The sequence below is a fragment of the Schistocerca serialis genome, chromosome 3 (assembly GCF_023864345.2).
Source record: "Schistocerca serialis cubense isolate TAMUIC-IGC-003099 chromosome 3, iqSchSeri2.2, whole genome shotgun sequence".
NCBI classification, from domain to species: domain Eukaryota; kingdom Metazoa; phylum Arthropoda; class Insecta; order Orthoptera; family Acrididae; genus Schistocerca; species Schistocerca serialis.
The window spans coordinates 292211434-292233447 of record NC_064640.1 but is presented as its reverse complement, the minus strand read 5'-3'; the positions used below and the strand labels follow the sequence as shown (position 1 = coordinate 292233447).

At 44.0% G+C, this 22014-nt stretch overlaps 1 protein-coding gene across 1 annotated transcript in view; it reads right to left on the bottom strand.

Moving 5' to 3' along the window:
* The window catches only part of LOC126470081 (facilitated trehalose transporter Tret1-2 homolog), a 315904-nt gene that overhangs the window by 55316 nt on the left and 238574 nt on the right, over positions 1 to 22014 (bottom strand). Inside the window, exon 6 of the mRNA XM_050097592.1 lies at positions 1030 to 1217. Within this exon, the coding sequence (XP_049953549.1) occupies positions 1030 to 1217 (188 nt within the window). The remainder of the gene's footprint in view (positions 1 to 1029; positions 1218 to 22014) is intronic.

Genomic DNA, 22014 nt, shown 5'->3' with positions numbered 1-22014 from the left:
TTTTTATATTTTCTCCTTTCATCAATTAAATTCAATATTTCTTCTGTTACCCAAGGATTTCTACTAGCCTCATCTTTTTACCTACTTGGTCCTGTGCTGCCTTCACTACTTCATCCCTCAAAGCTACCCATTCTTCTTCTACTGTATTTATTTCCCCCATTCCTGTCAATTGCTCCCTTATGCTCTCCCTGAATCTCTGTACAACCTCTGGTTCTTTTAGTTTATCCAGGTCCCATCTCCTTAAATTCCCACCTTTTTGCAGTTTCTTCAGTTTTAATCTACAGGTCATAACCAATAGATTGTGGTCAGAGTCCACATCTGCCCCTGGAAATGTCTTACAATTTAAAACCTGGTTCCTAAATCTCTGTCTTACCATTATATAATCTATCTGATACCTTTTAGTATCTCCAGGGTTCTTCCATGTATACAACCTTCTTTCATGATTCTTAAACCAAGTGTTAGTTATGATTATGTTGTGCTCTGTGCAAAATTCTACCAGGCGGCTTCCTCTTTCATTTCTGTCCCCCAATCCATATTCACCTACTATGTTTCCTTCTCTCCCTTTTCCTACACTCGAATTCCAGTCACCCATGACTATTAAATTTTCGTCTCCCTTCACAATCTGAATAATTTCTTTTATTTCATCATACATTTCTTCAATTTCTTCGTCATCTGCAGAGCTAGTTGGCATATAAACTTGTACTACTGTAGTAGGCGTGGGCTTCGTATCTATCTTGGCCACAATAATGCGTTCACTATGCTGTTTGTAGTAGCTTACCCGCATTCCTATTTTCCTATTCATTATTAAACCTACTCCTGCATTACCCCTATTTGATTGTATGAAAACTTTAAGCATGTTATAAGAATAAAACACAGCTCTGCGTTTGACCATTTCTCAGCCTTCGAACTCGTCTGGAAAATGAACTGAAAGTAGCAACCAAAAGAGCCATCTCTTTAATCTTAGCATCTAAAATGGTTAAAAATAGCACAAGCGATTCAATTCAATGGCAAGTACTAAACTAAACTTACGTTTTTGCCACCGAACCATTTGAGCGATGCCTCTGCTTCGTCAACTCTTCCTCTTGCAATGAGCCAGACTGGGCTCTCGGGAATGCACGTCCATACGAGAATTATTGGTACAATTATGTATATCATACTCAGCCAGGAACAGGTTCGCCAATGTAGTAATGCTCCTTCGCCGTAGATTATAAGCATTCCTAGAAAAAAGAGCGAACATCGTTTCATTCTGTTTTACGAGAAATATATCCGACACATAAGATTTCACAATTTTTGGAGGAGGTCAATATATTTCTGCATTCAAAATAACTCGTAAACTGTTTAGAATAAAATGAAATTAAAAATTTAAAGAAACTCTGAAAGTAATGTGTGTTGATGAACCACGACATCATACCCCTGCAGCTGTCATTTTGACCAAGTCAAGTTTGCAGATAATATCATTTTGATTTACTTGTGAGCTGTGTACCAGTGAACATGCAGTGAATGGAAACTGACTTTGCAAGTCGGATTCAGACACAATGCACAAAACGCGACATCAACATTCACTAAAAAATCTTAGAGGTCAAAAGTCGTCTATTCGTTTTGATTTAGAGTAATCCAGATAGGTGCTACCTTTTCCGATTATATCTTCAACCAGTTTTAATTGTCTAATTTGCTATTACTTTGGTGGACCCACCTTTTCCCACATAACTACAGAATTTCTTTTCCCCGTGGACTTGAAAGGGGACCGGGAGGGGGCTAGTAATTTACTTACTTCTTGCATACCACATTCATGTACCGTGCTTACAGTGTCACACGTTCCTGGTAGCATACATTCTTTACTAAGATGGCCCAATAGAGGGATGCTACGGGTATGGTACGAACATACGTAGACGCAGTTCACATCAAACAATTGGTTTTATTAATGGTGAGGAATACACGAGAATTTATTACTTTATCTCTTGAAAAGCAAGATTGTTGACCATTCTGGAGATTTCGTAGGGTATGGAAAATGTGTGACAGGGTTGAATATTCACAAGTCAATTATGATCACTATAATAATACGAATACCATCACAAAGTATACACAACATTATTGAATCCATATAAAAAGAAAAATGGTCCCTCGACGCATGTAGTGATTATAATCAGTCAAGATTGAGTGGGAACGTTGGCATTCGTGAATTGGGAGTGGTTTTGAAACTAGCAAATGTCACAAAAGGGAAAATAACTCGGTTTTTAATTGTGCAATTAAGTGCTCAAAGAGGTTCTAAGAGCTTCATGATCTCATCCCAATGCCATAAAACCATACAGGCAAAGACAGAGGAATTGAACTACAGCGGGATAGAATCAGAGATCAGAACTTTCCCAAGAAAGTCAATAAATTCAATAACTTCGTTTAAACCCCTTTTCCACCACGCGAACAGGAGTTAATTCTGTGTAGAATACCAGGTGTAAAAGTATGAAACCAGAATTTGGTTGCAATAATTACACTCTGTTGTTTGAAACTGATAAACAATCTTTTATTCAAAATAATCCCACTGTTATTTATACATTTCTGAGAGCGTGTCCCAGTGATGCAGCCGGCCGGAGTGGCCGTGCGGTTCTAGGCGCTACAGTGTGGAACCGCGAGACCGCTACGTCACAGGTTCGAATCCTGCCTCGGGCATGGATGTGTGTGATGTCCTTAGGTTAGTTAGGTTTAAGTAATTCTAAGTTCTAGGGGACTGATGACCTCAGATGTTAAGTCCCATACTGCTCCGAGCCATTTTTGAACCAGTGACGCAAATAGATGATAATCGGACGGAGCGTAGTTTGGAGAACAAGCCGTATGCCCTAGTATTTCCCAAATGAACGCCTCGATCGTTTCCCTGATTCGTTTTGCTGTGTGTGATGGGGCGTTATCATGGAGGATTGAAGTGAAGGGAGGATGAGTGACGTAGCGCCGATGTAGTGGGAGAGGGAAAGAGAGTGAGTGAACTAGAAAAAGTGTCGAGTGTGCTATCTGTGAAGAGTTTGAAGTACCAGTTCATTGAAATTGAGTGGTTAGTTCACACTTCACTGGAGTGAAGCGTTCATTTGAACGACTCATTCACGAGCTCCCCATCACTACACAACTGGCATATCTGAAAACTCATTCACTATGTTTACATGCGGCTCCCAAAACAGGGTTTCGTAAACCGATTTTAAGCTACCGTTTCTGGTAGGTCATGTGAACATTCCAGAATCTATTGTGGGAATCCGTTTCTAGGTGCTGGTTTTCCATTTACTCAATCGATTTTTGTTCCCACGTAAACGCACAACCGTTTTTGAACGTGCTTGGGTTGTCCAGGTTACGCCATTTTTTTCAAAGTATACGGCTAATATGGAGATAGTGACTTATTGTGCAGTGAAGGAAAAGCAGAAATATTAGACTGAGCACGAATCTATCTCTAACGTTTAAGTGAAGAGAAACAGCGATTGTGCTGATTAAATCAGAAGCTGGAACAGCTGTTTTCCAGACGCCGTATTTAACTAAGCTAGCAAATCCGCTTCAGACCTTAACATGTAAACACCACAACGCAAAACTGTTTCAGAAATTTGGTTTTCGTCTTTCGGAAGATGTGACGCATGTAAACGTAGTGTTTCACTTATACATTTGCTCTTATAGATTCCCACCTACAACGTGCTGACATGAGGAAAGTTTCCAACCGATTTCTCATACACAAACAGCAGTTGACCGGCGTTGCCTGGTGAAACGTTGTTGTGATGCCTCGTGTAAGCAGGAGAAATGCGTACCATCGCGTTTTCGACTTTGATGAAGGTCCGGTTGTAGCCTACCGCGATTGCGGTTTATCGTATCGCGACATTGCTGCTCGCGTTGGTCGAGATGCAGTGACTGTTAGCAGAATATGGAATCGGTGGGATCAGGAGGGTAATACGGGACGCCGTGCTGGATCCCAACGGCCTCGTATCACTAGCAGTCGAGATGACAGGCATCTTATCAGCATGGCTGTAACGGATCGTGCAGCCACGTCTCGATCCCTGAGTCAACGGATCGGGACGTTTGCAAGACGACAACCATCTGCACGAACAGTTCGACGACGTTTGCAGCAGCATGGACTATCAGCTCGGAGACCATGGCTGCGGTTACCCTTGACGCTGCATCGCAGACAGGAGCGCCTGCGATGGTGTACTCAACGACGAACCTGGGTGCACGAATAGCAAAACGTCATTTTTTCGGATGAATCCAGGTTCTGTTTACAGCATCATGATGGTCGCATCCGTGTTTGGCGACATCGCGGTGAACGCACATTGGAAGCGTGTATTCGTCATCGCTATACGGACGTATCACCCAGCGTGATGGTATGGGGTACCATTGGTTACACGTCTCGGTCATATCTTGTTCGCATTGACGGCACTTTGAACAGTGGACGTCACATTTCAGATGTGTTACGACCCGTGGCTCTACCCTTCATTCGATCCCTGCGAAACCCTACATTTCAGCAGGATAATGCACGACCACATGTTACAGGTCCTGTACGGGCCTTCCTGGATACAGAAAATGTTCGACTGCTGCCCTCGCCAGCATATCTCACCAATTGAAAACGTCTCTGGTCAATGGTGGCCGAGCAACTAGCTCGTCACAATACGCCAGTCACTACTCTTGATGAACTGTGGTATCGATTTGAAGCTGCATGGGCAGCTGTACCTGTACACGCCATCCAAGCTCTGTTTGACTCAATGCCCAGGCGTATCAAGGCCGTTATTACGGCCAGAGGTGGTTGTTCTGGGTACTGATTTCTCAGGATCCATGCTCCCAAATTACGTGAAAATGCAGTCACATGTCAGTTCTAGTATAATATATTTGTCCAATGAATACCCGTTTATCATGTGCATTTCTTCTTGGTGTAGCAATGTCAATGGCCATTAGTGTATACTACAACATAAAGACAAGTCTTGGAACGTTTTTACCAATAGCCTCGAAAAGTACTTGACCGATGTACTTCTCCTGGTTATAAAATCCTATTTTTCAATATAATCTCCGTTTAATGCGAACGCCACCTTATTGGGACGGCCTGTGTGCCCCATGGTACCACTCTATTGGTCGACGTCGGACCCAACCTCTTGCCGCATCAATAACCTCCCTCATCATCCACGTACTTCTTCCCGCGGAGTGAATTCTTCATTGGGCCAAACAGATGGAAGTCGGAAGGTGCGAGATCCAGGCTGTAGGGCCGATGAGGAATAACAGTCCAATGAAGTTTTGTGAGCTCCTCTCGGGTGCGCAGACTTGGGTGACACCTTGCGTTGTCATTGAGAAGGAGAAGTTCGTTTGCATTTTTGTGGCTGCGAACACGCTCAAGTCGTTTGTTCATACCCGAGGGTAGCGCAATACACCTCAGAATTGATCGTTGCTCCATGACGGAAGACGTCAAACAGAATAATCCCTTCAGAGCCCCAGAAGTCGTAGCTATGACGTTACCGGCTCAGGGTGTGGCTTTGAAGTTTTTCTTCGGAGGAGAGATGGTGTGGTGTCACTCCATGGATTGTCCTTTTGTTCCCGGTTCTAAGTGAGGAACCCATGTTGCATCGCCTGTGATGATGTTCGACAAAATATCGTCACGATCAGCCTCGTAACGAGTAAGCAATTTCGTACAGATGTATCTTCGTTGCTCCTTATGGTCTTCTGTTAGACTGTGTGGAACCCAGCGGGCACACAGCTTTGAGTACCCCAACTAGTGGACGAGTGTGTCAGCACTACCAAGGTGTCCAGCTGAGCAGCGAGGTGTTGGACTGTGATCTGTCGATCACCTCGAATGAGAGTGTCCGCACGTTCCAACACTGTGGGAGTCACAGCTGCGTGCGGCTGGCCAGCACGCGGAAGATCGGACAGGTTTGCGCGACCTTGTTGCGATGATGACAAGGCGCCTCGCCCAACGACTCACTGTGCTTTTGTTCACTACCAGGCTTCCGTAGACATTCTGCTAGCGCCTATGAATATCTGCGATGCTCTGGTTTTCCGCCAAAAGACAGTCAGTGACAGCTCTCTGCTTGCAGCGCATCTCCTGTACAGATGCCATTTTCTAGGCCACGTATTGCGCCGTCAGCTACCGGAACATCATGAAACTGTAGGGACTGAAGCGGGAATGTTGGTCGATGTCCCACAACAGATTCCACATGTTTTCAACCGAAATTGGCCGAGAAAAAAAGAACTTATTGAATGCCCCTCTTTGTTACTAACAAGCTCAAAAAGTTCTTGACTGATTTACATCAAATTTTTACACAATACTGTAATAAACATTCATAAGACGTTGGCTATATATTTTTTTAAACGACAATGTACAGGTTTTCTGTTAAACCCGACTGGGAGAAAGAAAATACTGTGCTGTTCTGTGAAAATGCCCGGTTTTGATTTCTTTCTCGCAGTCAGTTTCAACTACGGTAGAAGGGTATGTAAACCATTAGACAAATTGTTTTTCCTATGTGTATTGTTTCTCCTCATACAGTGATTCACACAGAAATGGTATACACAACAATGTGCTGTACTGTTTCCTTCCTCGCCATCGATTTTATAGAAAACAGGAATGTTGTATTTATGGCTTATCGGCTTAAAATTGGAATACTACTACAGAATCTGAATTGTCCGAATTTTTCTAACCCTATCTATTCACAGATTAAAACATTAAAACTATGTGAAATACTGTCACCGAAACTACTATCCTCACATATACAGCAGTTGGTAAGATAGATGTGTGCTATGCTCGTATACCAGTGATACCAAAAGATTTACCAATTTATTTTAAGCGACTACAATTCCCAATCAAGATCCCGTTCGCAATAACAGTAAGCAAGGCTCAACGTGAGAGAGAGGGGTAAGAGGACAGAGAGTGGGAAGGGAGGAAATAGAAATAGGGATGGGAGAAAAGAAGTTGGACGGAGAAAGGGGGGAGGATGTGATAGAGAGACGGGGGAGGGAGAGAAGATGGACAGATTTTTGAAGGGGGGGGGGGGGGTGGAGAAGATGGGAAGCGAGGCAGAGGGAAAAAGAAACAGGTGCATCACGAAGGAATCCGAATGAGACGGAAATCGCTAGACTGATTGTAATTTCAGAAAAAACTGATGATTTACTCAAGTGAAAGAGGTTGACAGAATGAGCAAGTCAATAATGCATTGGTCCACCTCTAGCCCTTATGTAAGTAATTATTCGCCTATCGTGAAGCTCTTTCTCTTGCATAAATCATTCAATTTTTCTGGAATTGCAAACATTTGTTTGTCTGTACATGTATGTCAGATATACTGATTTCCGTCCCATTCGGACAATTCCTTCCTGGTGAGTCTTTTTTTTTTTTTTTTGTCTTATGGTGTATACCCAATTCCCACACATACACTATGCGATCAAAAGTACCCGGACACCGCCAAAAACATACGTTTTTCATATTAGGTGCAGTGTGCTGCCACCTACTGCCAGGTACTCCATATCGGCGACGTTAGTAAGCATTAGACACCGTGAGAGAGCAGAATGGGGCGCTCCGCGGAACTCACGGACTTCGAACGTTGTTACGTGCTTGGGTGTCACTTGTGTCATACATCTGTACACGAGAGTTCCACACTCCTAAACGTCCCTAGCTCCACTGTTTCCGATGTGATAGTGAAGTGGAAACGTGAAGGGACAGTTGAAGGGCGTCGTGGGCCGGCTAGAGTGGCCGAGCGGTTCTAGGCGCCACAGTCTGGAACCGCGTGATCGCTACGGTCGCAGGTTCGAATCCAGTCTCGGGCATGGATGTGTGAGATGTCCTTAGGTTAGTTAGGTTTAAGTAGTTCTAAGTTCTAGGGGACTGATGACCTCAGCAGTTAGGTCCCATAGTGCTCAGAGCCATTTGAACCATTTGAAGGGCGTCGTAATATGTAATAGGCACACATCTATCCAGGCCATCACACAGGAATTCCAAACTGCATCAGGATCCACTGCAAGTACTATGACAGTTAAGCGGGAGGTGAGGAAACTTGGATTTCATGATTAAGTGGGTACTCATAAGCTACACATCACGCCGGTAAATGCCAAACGACGCCTCGCTTTGTGTAAGGAGCGTAAACATTGGACGATTGAACAATGGAAAAACGTTGTGTGGAGTGACGAATCACGGTACACAATGTGGAGATCTGATGGCAGGGTGTGGGTATGGCGAATGCCCGGTGAACGTCATCTGCCAGCGTGTGTAGTGCCAACAGTAAAATTCGGAGGCGGTGATGTTATGGTGTGGTCGTGTTTTTCATGGAGGCGGCTTGCACCCCTTGTTGTTTTGCGTGGCACTGTCACAGTACAGGCCTACATTGATTTTTTAAGCACCTTCTTTATTCCCATTGTTGAAGAGCAATTCGGGAATGACGATGGGCATCTTTCAACACGATCGAGCACCTGTTCGTAAAACACGGCCTGTGGCGGAGTGGTTACACGACAATAACATCCCTTTAATGGACTGGCCTGCACGGAGTCCTGACCTGAATCCTATAGAGCACCTTTGGGATGTTTTCGAACGCCGACTTCGTGCCAGGCCTCACCGACCGACATCGATACCTCTCCTCAGAGCAGCAGTCCGTGAAGAATATGCTGCCATTTCCCAAGAAACCTTCCAGCACCTGGATGAACGTATGCCTGCGAGAGTGGAAGCTGTTATCAAGGCTAAGGGTGAGCCAACACCATACTGAAATCCAGCATTACCGATGGAGGGCGCCACGAACTTGTAAGTCATTTTCAGCCAGGTGTCCAGATATTTTTGATCACATAGTGTGTTTAGCGATTCGCTAGTACAATATAAAATAGTCCATTGTTATTTGTAACTGCATTTTCTTTACTGCACTTTTTTTTACGTTGCGTCTGTCTTTGTCTCGTCAATACAATTCAGTTGAGCTTAGTGTGTGCATTAGTGATTCTTTGGCTCTATAACGAAATCACAGCGGCATATATGCCCTATTTAAATCTCGCAAATCATTTTCTAGAATTTTTAGTAAAAGTAGAGACCAATAACCTTCTGCTGACTGGCATATTGTTTCGAAGCAAGATATGCCATTACGAAAGATTCACTCGTCGCCAAGAAAGCTCGTTTTGCCTCCATTTGGTCACACTATTTTCTAAAGGATTCAGGTGTGAAATTACGCTTTTCGTCTTTTAACGTAAACGTGAGTTCTTTCCTTAAAAGCTACTAATTGTTGAATAGCCGGACGTATGGTTATATCGCATCACCACTGTCTACATTGTTTTGCACTCCTTGCTTCTGCGCTATGAAGGAATTAGCGAATCTACAAACTGAAATACAACGCCTCCTGTAATATACCTGATGTCATTAGGTTTAAGTAGTTCTAAGTCTAGGGGACTAATGACCACAGATGTTAAGTCCCATAGCACCCAGAGCAATTTTTAACATATCCCGTATGTCTGACCCCTATGTTACAGTGAAACCACTATTCAGATGCTTGGGGTAACTGTCGCGTTTTTCTTTTCTCTATGCAATAAATTAGCTAAGAACGGTCTTACATCTGACTGTTACAAAGTTCTTCTCTGAATATGCATTCGGTTACCAGTGTAGCCCGAAGAATTGTTCTAATGTAACGTGAATTGAAAATTACAGTTATTTATGCCTGATTTATATAGTCTTCATTGATATTTAATTCGCTATGGACACCATGGATGAGGAGAGTTGGCCTCAGCTAAAACGGTATTGCTCATCCATTTTAATTTCACGTACAAATTTCTTTCCTTTGGTCGAACGTTTCAGACTCCCTATAAATTACATAATAGGTTTTTATCCGAATTCTCCTAGCTAAATGAAGAACGCGAATTGGATGACTGAGGTCTCACGTTGACCAGTGTAAGGCTTAGTTTTGCAAAAAATATGTAATTGCTTGACGTAGTTATGGTAATTAAGAAGAACTTTATTAATGACTTGAGGAACAACTGAAATATTTCACGAACAACTATTTTTAGCTATGTAAATGTCTTCAACGCCCGGTTATTTTGGGTAAAAAGGGACGTTTCGAAAAAAACAACCACTAGGAGAACACTTGAGGTGTCGAACAGTTTATCTTTTCAAGGCCTAGCTGTTTTGCGCATAAAAGGTTACAGTGGTGTGATATTTAACTGTGAAAATGTTTTCCTTCGAATCAAGTACTAAATTCAGGACATTTAGTGACGAGAAGGTCCTAGTAAAGCAAATGAAATGTTAATAAGATCATACTTTCTGAACAAAACTCGAAAATAAATAAAATTTTTGAAAAACAATCGGTCAAATGTTTTGTGAAGTGATTTGTCTAAAAGTAAGAAATAAAATAGTTTAGAGAAACGCAGGCCGCTGTGGCCGAGTGGTTCTAGGCGCTTCAGTGCGGAACCGCGGTGCTGCTACGGTCGCAGGCTCGAATCCTGCCTCGGGCATGGCTGTGTGTGATGTCCTTAGGTTAGTTAGGTTTAACTAGTTCTAAGTGTAGGGGACTGATGACCTCCTCAGATGTTAAGTCCCATAGTGCTCAGAGCCATTTGAATTTGATTAGAGAAACATTTGACGCTTGTTTGAATGATGCCCGAAATCATCTACAGTAAATGACGTGTGTTAAATGTTTCTCTAATCTATTTTATTTCTAACTTTTAGGCGAGTCATTTCACGCAACATTAACCGATTGTTTTTCAATTATTTTTCTTAGAGAGGGTATCAAGCTACCTGTCACACCTCTGTTCATAACAACTGCGACGTACTCATAGCGTGGTAGTATTGCAGTTAAATCATGTTCCAGTGGTTAGAATGGATCGAATTCAAATCCTTGTATAACGACGCTGATTTACGTTTTCCGTGCTTTATCGAAATAAAGAGACGAAAGCCCCTCCTGACCTTGTCAAAGTGATTAGTGTTGTGATTTTTAGGTGACGTTCAAAATGTGGTTTTTAAACTAATTGAAGTCTGACTGGAAAATAAATAATTGATTAGATGGACAGCTACAGGAAGACGCGTAAGTTTCCGAACTCCTCAGGTTAGTTTCGCGTAGCACGTCAACGTCTCATTGCAACTTTCTGACGAAACAGTGACCACGAGTAGTGTTTCATTGCAAGCACCGTTGCCGTACAGCCCCAGTGCGCGCGCAGTAGTGTATGTGTATGTGTGTGTGTGTCTGTGTGTGTGTGTGACGAAGAACGTGCTGTCCGGCAGAGATCCAACACCGCCGCACAACACAACAGCGTTCTTGGCCTATATGAACTAATATTAGTTTTACCCACTCTGTCTGTCATGCTGAGACTGTTTCACAGGCCGTGAAATGCGAGCTTGACCACTTCGTTTTACTCCCTTTACCAGACAGAGCAGCCCGAGTTCAACACCTCAAAACAGGACCAATTCGTGAAGGACTTTCAGCTCTTGTGGACTGACAAGGGAAGAGCGTGGCCTCGAACGCTCAGAACCACATACAGATACGCTCAGAATTTACACTACTGGCCATTAAAATTGCTACACCAAGAAGAAATGCAGATGATAAGCGGGTATTCATTGGACAAATATATTATACTAGAACTGACATCTGATTACATTTTCACGCGATTTGGGTGCATACATCCTGAGAAATCCGTACCCAGAACAACCACCTTTGGCAGTAATAACGGCCTTGATGCGCCTGGGCATTGAGTCAAACAGAGCTTGGATGGCGTGTACAGGTACAGCTGTCCATACAGCTTCAACATGATACCACAGTTCATCAAGAGTAGTGACTGGCGTATTGTGACGAGCCAGTTGCTCGGCCACAACTGACCAAACGCTTTCAGTTTGTGAGAGATCTGGAGAATGTGCTGGCCAGGGCAGCAGTCGAACATTTTCTGTATCCAGAAAGACCCGTACAGGACCTGCAACATGCGGTCGTGCATTATCCTGCTGAAATGTAGGGTTTCGCAGGGATCGAATGAAGGGTAGAGCCACGGGTCGTAACACATCTGAAATGTGACGTCCACTGTTCAAAGTGCCGTCAATGCGAACAAGATATGACCGAGACGTGTAACCAATGGTACCCCATACCATCACGCTGGGTGATACGTCCGTATAGCGATGACGAATACACGCTTCCAATGTGCGTTCACCGCGATGTCGCCAAACACGGATGCGACCATCATGATGCTGTAAACAGAACCTGGATTCATCCGAAAAAATGACGTTTTGCTATTCGTGCACCCAGGTTCGTCGTTGAGTACACCATCGCAGGCGCTCCTGTCTGCGATGCAGCGTCAAGGGTAACCGCAGCCATGGTCTCCGAGCTGATAGTCCATGCTGCTGCAAACGTCGTCGAACTGTTCGTGCAGATGGTTGTCGTCTTGCAAACGTCCCGATCCGTTGACTCAGGGATCGAGACGTGGCTGCACGATCCGTTACAGCCATGCTGATAAGATGCCTGTCATCTCGACTGCTAGTGATACGAGGCCGTTGGGATCCAGCACGGCGTCCCGTATTACCCTCCTGATCCCACCGATTCCATATTCTGCTAACAGTCACTGCATCTCGACCAACGCGATCAGCAATGTCGCGATACAATAAACCGCAATCGCGATAGGCTACAATCCGATCTTTATCAAAGTCGGAAACGTGATGGTACGCATTTCCCCTCCTTACATGAGGCATCACAACAACGTTTCACCCGTCAATGCCGGTCAACTGCTGTTTATGTATGAGAAATCGGTTGAAACCTTCTTCATGTCACGTTGTAGGTGTCGCCACCGGCGCCAACTATGTGTGAATGCTCTGAAAAGCTATCATTTGCATACCACAGCGCCTTCTTCCTGTCGGCTAAATTTTGTGTCTGTAGCACGTCATCTTCGTGGTGTAGAAATTTTAATGGTCAGTAGTGTAAATCGCTCGTCCCAAAAACAGTGGTATGAACCAGTCGCACGGAAAACTGAGCGTCTTACCTCGAGTGGCATTTCAGTGATCACCTACACAAGGTTAAATGGAGGTAAATTAGTAATGCGAAGGACCAAAATATCGATATAAAAGGGCAAAAGGCACACATATTGCAGTGTTATTATTTATTACTATATTTCCATCTACTTAAAATAATTACGCTGTCAGAACAACAAACCTTTTCAACTGATCTGATACTGTTGCACAGCTGTTCAGTCTTGAATGTGTAGCAGAAGGATTTCAATGGAGTATTCAAAGCAAAGATGAGCAGAACAATACGCACGGCCATTTTTTTCACATTCAGCATCGCTTCTGCATTCAAGCAGTCCAATATCAAAAGCTAAAATAATTACATTTCTAAAGGATGGTATTGGTATATCACTGTCATAAACTGCCTTTTGCCAAGCATATTGTAACATAGGCTTGTACTTTGGAGCAGAAAGGTTGGTTATATAGTACAGAATGAAGTCTGATGATGAAATGATGACAGTGTAACGTTACTTATGGTTTTTGACGTTATAGTCTCACAAAACATATCGTCCTCCTCACTTAGAGCTTACAATGCCAAACAATTACACATCAAAAGATTATCAATAAATGCTGTGTTCGGTGTATTTTTGTTTCTTCACGTTACCAAAGTTACTTTCTTAGACCTTGAGTGGGTTATCATCCAATTGCCTCTCGTGGTGACACACGCAGTTTCGCTTGCGATTGACTCATACCACTTTTTTTAGGATGAGCTATTTATATTCTAAGCACATTTTCGTGAGACGTGAGTTCTAGGTCACGCACTTAGTTTGTTAGTATTATAATGGATTTAATAAACCTTTAACACTTTCCATTACATTCCACGTTAACAACCATGAGGTCCTCTTTAACGCGACACATTACCATGCTTAATAAGCAGTAGGAAAACCGTTGGCATTCAAAACAGCTTCCAGTCGTCTCGTAATGGATAAATACGGGGCTTGTATGGTTTTCAAGGGAATATTATACCATTATTCCATCAAAATGAGGCACCATCAGGTAACGATGATGGAGGTCGATAGCGATCACACATCCTTCTCTCCAAAGTAGACCACAGAACCTCAATAGTATTGAGGTTTGTTGACTGTGGGTAGTGAATTTGTTGTCCAGAGAGGTGCGACAATTCATCCTCATGTTCACAAAACAAGTCCTGGATCATACGAGCAGTGTGAATACGTTCCCTGTCCTCTTGGAGAACAGCATCACCAACGGGGAACAAATATTGAACCATGGGATCGGCCTGATCGGCCAAAGTGGTAAATCAATCCTTAGCAGTAATGTGACCGTGACGAGTATCTATAGAGCCCATAGAATGCCACAAATGGTTGCCAAATCATCACTGAACCCCCGCCATGTTTCACTCTTGGGACGTAAACTCCTCCAGAAGTTGGAAACTGTGTGATGCAAGACTCGTCCGACAACATGACCTCCTTCCATTGCTCCACAGTTCAGGTTGTATGGCTTCCGCACCACCTTTTCCTTTTACCGGTATTTGCATCACTGACGAGTGGTTTTGAAAATCCAGCCCGCCCTTTATTTCCCTATTTGTAGAGATCCTTCGTGTTGTTTTGGTGCTGACAGAGCTCTCGGGCGCGATATTCACTTCTATTGTTACTTTTGCAACTGTTGTCCTCTTATTTTTCGGCAAAATCCTCTTCAACGACAGTTCGTCACGATCACTCAGCACGCCCTTTCGTCCGCGTTGTGTCTTAGCTGATGTTTTCCCGCTATCCCCGTAAGCGGTATCCTCTTGAAACAACTAACGCTTCCACTGCCTTGGTTACGGAAGCACCCAGCATCCGACCACCAACAATTTGCCCACGGTCGAATTCACTTAGCTCCGGCATAATGTACTTACGAGCACACAGAGCACTGTTCTGACCACGACTGACACTTGAAACGTATTGAGGGTATTGCACGGTGCCCCTCGTGGTCAAATACAGTATCACAACCTGTAGGGTTGGCTAGCATCTGCATTTATGTTCAAGCGTACATTTGTCACGGTATTTCCATATTTTCGTCCAACTCTTGCACGGACGGAGCTGACACCTCAATTTATGGAACAATTCTCAATCAGTTAGGGATATTCACGCTGTCATTTGTCCATCACTGGCTAAACTCAAATGATAACCACCAAATTCCCGCCACGGCTAAATTTTTTTGGAACTAATTTATTAACACATTTTTCACAAACTATAAATTTTAGTCGTTACTCTGCAGCGCGCCATTAACAGTTTTGGCTTCATCGCTTTTACAGCTTTAGATTCTACAATTCTGTCAGCTTGGTCTTAAGTAACATCCCTTTTTCAGTCTCACTATATTTGTCTTAAAAGATTATTTCCTCGTTATCATTACTACGGCATTCGGTGGGACGACGGTTCAATCCCACGTCCGGCCATCCTGATTTAGGTTTTCCGTGATTTCCCTAAATCGCTCCAGGCAAATGCCGGGATGGTTCCTTTCAAAGAGCACGGCCGACTTCCTTCCCCGTGCTTCCCTAATCCGATGAGACCGATGACCTCGCTGTCTGGTCTCCTCCCCCAAACCAGCCAGCCAACCAGCCATTACTACGTACATTTTCGTGTTAGACATCTTTGCCTGTTCCGAAACCAAGCAACTGGAAACTAACCGCTCCATATTCTTCGTGGTCGTCCAATCCTTTTTCTACTCCTGGGGCTGAAGTCGAAGGTTTTCCTTGATATACAGCTGATATCCATACGTAGTAGATAGTGATGCCATTCCTTTCTATACTGTGGGATCTTGTTACTATTTCTAAAGCATGGAGTTCCTCTCTTATCTCACTGCTGCTCTTCTGGTCTTCTAATTGTATCCTGCAAAAGGTCTTATAAGTCTCACTTCTGGCGTTTCAATTGTCTGTGATACTTTGGTGGTTAAATTCTATTTTTGATCCATAGAGCAGTAAATGTACAGTCATAGTGTTACAGAATTTAAGTACCGCCTCTTTCCTGCTTTTGTTCAGGACTGTTCTCTTAATCGTACAAAACGTGCGTATTATTATAGTTTATTTTCAGGTTTACCTCTAAAAATATCGACGAGCGAAGCATACATCTTCCATCGTCATACCTGAGAGAAAGAACATGACGGGAACCCGAGAAAATTTTGGTCCTACTTAAAACAGCAAAGCGGGAGTGAGGCTTTTGTCCACTAAATCGTTGACCAGTCTGGAAGGGTAATAGAAGATAGCGAAAGGAAAGCTGAAGTATTAAATTCCGCGTTTAAGTAATCACCAGGAGGATCGTACAAACATTTCTGTCGGTTGACCGTTGCGTCTTTCGCAAGCAGGACATAGTAACAGATCTCCCTGGCGAAGAAAATAAGCTGAAAGAGTAAAAACAAGTAAGTAGCCAGGACCGGATGGAATTCCTGTTCGGTTTTACAGAGAGTATTCTACGACATGGGTCCTTTACTTAGCTTGCATTTACCGCAAAGTCCCAAGCAACTGGAAAAAAGACCACGTGATTCCTGTGTCTATAGAAAGGGTAAAAGAGTGTAATCGCAAAATTGCGTACCAAATCGCTTTGCATCGGTTTGCTGCAGATTTCTTTAACATATTCTCAATTAGAATATAATGAATTTGTTTGAGATTGAAAAGATTCTTTCCACAAAATATCGGTACGAATTTGGAAAGCATAGCTCGTGCGAAACTCAGCTAGCCATTTTCTCGCACGATATTCTGCAAAACATGGATACGGGCAACTGGCATGTTCTATATTCCTAGATATCCGCAAAACGTTTGACACGCTTCCCCACTGCAGACCATTAACGAACGTACGAGCATACGGAATATTTTTCCATATAAGTGAGTGGCTCGAAGACTTCTTAAGTAATAGGAATCAGTACGTTGTCCTCGAAGGCGAATGTTCATCAGTGACATGGGTATCGTCAGGAGTGTCCCAGAGAAGTGTGGTAGGACCGCTGTTATTAACAGTACACATAAATGATCTGACGGACAGGATGAATAGCAATATGCGTCTGTTTGCTGATGATACTGTGGTGAACGGGAAGATATCCAAGCGTTACGTTGCAAAGCGATATTAAATAGAACGAGCTCGTCAGAACGGTCGTGCGAAAGACGAGCGGTCGACTTCGCTTTATTGTGAGAATTTTAAAGAAGTGTAACCCATCTATAAAAGAGACCGCGTATAGAACACTAGTGCGACTCATTCTTGAGTTCTGCTTGTCTGTTTGGGATCCCCACCGCGGCGGATTAAAGAAAAACATCGAAGCAATTCAAAAGCGTACTGCTAAATTTGTTACCACTAGGTTAGATCATCATGCCATTATTGTGAAGATGTTTCTTGAACGAAAATGGGAGTCACTGGAGAGAAGACAACGTTCTTTACGCGAAACGCTACTGAGTAAATTTAGAGAACCGACATTTGTAGCTGACTGCAGAACGATTCTGTTGTAGTCAACGTAAATTTTTCGTAAGGATAAAAAGATAAAGCCGGCTGGTGTGGCCGAGCGGTTCTAGGCGCTACAGTCTGGAACCGTGCGACCGCTACGGTCGCAGGTTCGAATCCTGCCTCGGGCATGGATGTGTGTGACGTCCTTAGGTTAGTTAGGTTTAAGTAGTTCTAAGTTCTAGGGAACTGATGACCTCAGATGTTAGGTCCCATAGTGCTCAGAGCCATTTTGAACCATTAAGGAGATAAGAGAAATTAGGGCTTGTACGGAGGCATATGAACAGTAGATTTTTCTCGCTGTATTTGCAAGTGGAACAAGAGAGCAAATGAGTAGTAGTGCTGCAAGATACCCTCCAACATGTACCATACGGTGGCTTGCGGAGTATGTATGTAGCTCTAAATGCAGATGTAGATCAGTATCGATTAGGGCCTTTATAAACTTTTTTAGATCTAATCAGACATCCTTAGTGAGTCGTCGTTACAATGTACGTAGTATATGAGGTTACATAACAACAACAATTATGATAATATTAATGATAACAATAACAATAATAGTAGTGTAGCAATGAATATATGGTGAAAGGGTACGAATTTCTCCCCCAATCATAATTTATGATTTTATGACTTGCTTATGTCACAGTTTTGAAGCTCTCAATGTCATATTTTGAACACGCCGATGCTTAGGAGATGAATAGGATGGGACATTTTTGTTTTACTTGAGATCAGCAGTCTCTTCCTTTGCCATTACCAAGTCCTGACTGTCTGCCTGTACGATACGGAAACAAGGGGGTGTATTTTCGATATTCCTGGGGTTGATTAGAAAAATTTCTTTCCCTCAAAATGTAATGATGCCAGTCTCCCAATTTGCACTCCAACATCCCTGTTTGCGTTTCATAGACGTCCGGTAAAACAGTCTGCCGTGAATCCTGAGCCTCCCCGGATTTTATGTTTCACTCGACTGGTCAGCCGAACGGCGCTATAACCTCCCCTTGCAAAATACGATGCGCCGTCCTCACCGGACGCCCAGAGGCTGGTTTTTAGACTCACTCTTCTTGCAGGCTCAGATGTGTGAGCATGGCTGTTTTCCTGGAATATGCTTTTAGTATAAGTCGGGTCACTTTGTGTGAGTTAGGGTGTTATTAGGTATGAAAGCATCAGTGCTTTCAATTTCAGTTAATGATCTATTAAGCTTTATCTCTAATATTCGCCATGATTCGTGTGTAACTTAAGATTTTATGTTCATGCACTGTGCTTCAGATGTGTGTATGCATGTGGTTGTATGACACTACTTCATGGTAAGCTCCGTATTCCATGTGTTGCTTTGATTATCCAGTACTATTAGTTTTGCGGGGTGTTAATTGTGCAGAATACTTAACGATAACGAAATTTTTCCAGTGTAGAGGACTTGGTCTCTTTCACGAGTGATAGTCCATTTGTTGTTTTTTGTGACTTTGAGTTTCATTTATTGCTTCTTCTTTCCATCATCTTCAGCAAAAATTATTATATTTCACACCGGCCCGCGAATTTAGTTGCCGAAGCAATACGATTGGCAGAACCACGCCCCTCCTCTGTGTGGTACTGGATACCCGGTGGCGCCAAACCTATATTTTATGGTAAATGATCACTTATACCAAAGAGAACTCGATTCAATGAACAGGTCATACCCTTATCACAAATTTCAGTTTCTTATAAAGAATTTTACTAGATTTAACGTGATTTGCTTCCACGTTTTTGTCCTGTTTCTTGTTGTCCCTGTACACATTCGTTACTCTTGTACATCCCTCTTTCCAAACATGTTCCCCATTTCGCAGTATTTTTAGCGAGTTCTAAGAAAAGGAAATTTAAGGAACCAGTGCTCATCAAATTTTCTTTTCCCAGAACTCTCTATGTCAGAAAACATATATTTTGTACACCTATAAAGTCTTTTTGTATCTGCCACTATCGTTATTGTTACTGTTATACCATTATTATTATTTACATGAATTGTATTCGCAGTTGCAAATATGGGCAACGATCAGCTGTATAATGAAATGACGACGATGAATTTTTTGAGTCATTGTTAAGGGGGGCGGGCGTCGGGTCAAAGTGGGCAGAGGTTGCAACCCGAGGCCTGGCCACGATATCCCGTTCTCCTTCTCAGAACTAAGAAGGTTGGAAGGCATAGAAACCAAGGGAGCAACAATGCATGAAGGAAAAGGAGGAAAGAAATTTTTTTCATCACCAATGTGTTGCAAAATCTCGTGTTATGGCACGCCTTATAATACCGAGAGGAAGGCAAGTGAATACCGGCCCTCGTCGGCTACCAAACAGAAAGAACGAGATAAGAGGCTATCGCGTTGCGACGTGAGGGCGCTCCATGGTGCTACTCGCTGCGGAATTGCTGTGGTTGCCATTGCTAGTTCAATCTTAATAATAATAATAATAATAAAAAGGTTCGTGGTTCAACTTCTCCTGTCATTAATAATCCACCTGTGAGGTGTGTTATGAAACGAACTCTGGATAAATTTGAGCAGTATTGCTGGTACTTGGGATTCTGTGAGATCGCACAGTGTCATTCGTTTAAGTAGTGCCAAAAATCGAGGGCTGTCTTCTCATAGTCACCAAATCAGTAGTGTACGGGGTGGCCGCATACCTATGTTGCAGAATTCGTTTCTGCCCTCGGAAAATCCACGCCATCTGGGAAGAGGAATGACTGTGCAGTTATCCGGGCTGGAGACACGCCTGTGACGAAAGTCAACATCTGGCACACCAAATGCCAAACATCATTCGCCGATCCTGAGGCAACGCCATCGTCATCTGTATCCATCTTTCCGTAGGTGACATACAATGGAGAGTCCGTGAGGTGAATTTGATGTAGACGAGACTGACACACCCGCTTCCCGGTCACTATTATGTACTAAGAGGATCGAACGTCCGTATAAGTGTGGCGGCGCTCACCGCGACATTTCCTTTCAATCACATTCGGTGCCCTACTCTGCAGAAGGTTGTTATATATCGCCCTCTTTGGTGCCAAGATTGTGGGAAATAGTGCAGTGCCGATGTGTCTCAGTTCAAGGAAGAACTGGTCAATGTAGAAAAGAGGCATAGGGATACCCGATAACAGCACCGGTGGAGAGAGAGAGAGAGAGATCGGCACTAAAGCCTCCAGCATAAGCTTGTGCGATGAGTCGGGCAACTTCGACACATCTTCATGTGGGAGCTTACAAATAGGGCCTTCGCTCTGTCCTAAACATGAAAAAGATCTAAGCCCCTCTGTCCCTTGAGAGGGTGACAGACTCATTGCCAATCTTAAAAAGCTTCCCCGTAGTAACAAAGGATCCCAAAGCTGCCAGCATGCGGCGGTCCAGAGATGACGGGATCGGAAATGTCTGCCCAACATGGGGAATGCGGGACGCCAAATAGACGTTGGCAGTCGTGTCCGTTGCAGGATGTCTCGAGTCCTAAGACGGTGATCAGTTAGCCCTGCTCTGATCTGGGCTAATGGACGCCTGCTGTTGATGGCTATCGAGCGCTGAAGGTCAATTGTGAAATCAATGCCCAAACAACGTAACATGTCACTTATTCGTAGGGGAACGATGCACCTATCAGGCAGCCCTTACCTATAGATAGAGCATGCGGTTTTTGGACTTTGAGACTATTGCCCGATGCCGCTCCGTAGGTCGCCACCCACGCCGGTGCTGTGCGGAGATCATCTCCTGTTACGAAGGAGGAGTACCAGATCGTCGGCATAGGCAGTGCAGCAGAAAGTGTGTCTGCCGAGTGTCATCCAAGCCAGGCGTTGTCGGAGGTCGCAGAACAGTGGTTCCATTGTGAAGCGCACAATATCGGCAAGGACCGGCGGCGTGAGACGGCCATTGTACAACAGCCTAGAAGTCGCGCCTCTACGATAGTGTGTGGGTAGCCCATTTGTCCTAGTACCGCCGTCAAACACGCGTGGTCAATCCCGCCAAAGGCCTGGCTGAAGTCGAGGGAGGCGAAAACCCCAGACATTTGGCGAGCCTTGGCAGGTGCAGTCATGTCATGATACCGACAAAGTGCAGTGTGTGGGTGTTATGATCGCCTCCTAATGATGCCTGGTCCTGTGAAACGACATAACGGACCATCTGCTTGAGACGTGCCGCCAGCATTCGAGCTAAAGTGTTCATGTCACAGGTGACCAAGATCAAGGGGCGATAATCGCAGAACCTTGATCCTCCTCGTAGTTTGTGTGTTAATACGATCAGTCCTTCAAGGAAGACTCCAGCGAGCGGCACCTTGGGAGATAGTAGATCTGGCAGATGTCCAGGATGGCTCCAGCAATTTCTGAGAAGCCCGGTAGAACTCCAGAAGGCTCCCGTCTGTATCGCTTCAAGGATCTCCACCTCTGTTCTTCAATCAAATCCATTTCCGCAGCCAGGGTGATCCTGCCAAAAGTGAGCTGAGAGACCTCCGGTATCACCTCTGTGGGATGGCGATTTTCCGAATACAGCCTAGTGTAGTGGGCGTGAAGGACTTTCCCTATATTGCGCTGAGTATCTAGGCATCGTCCGTCGCCTATTGTGACAACATGGATCAAGGTCCGTCGCCGGCGTCGTCTTTCTGAAATGATACAATAATGGGTGATCCCTCCTCAGCCGCTATGTCTTGAGCGCGCTCTGACGACTGCCCCTCAAGATGGCGGCG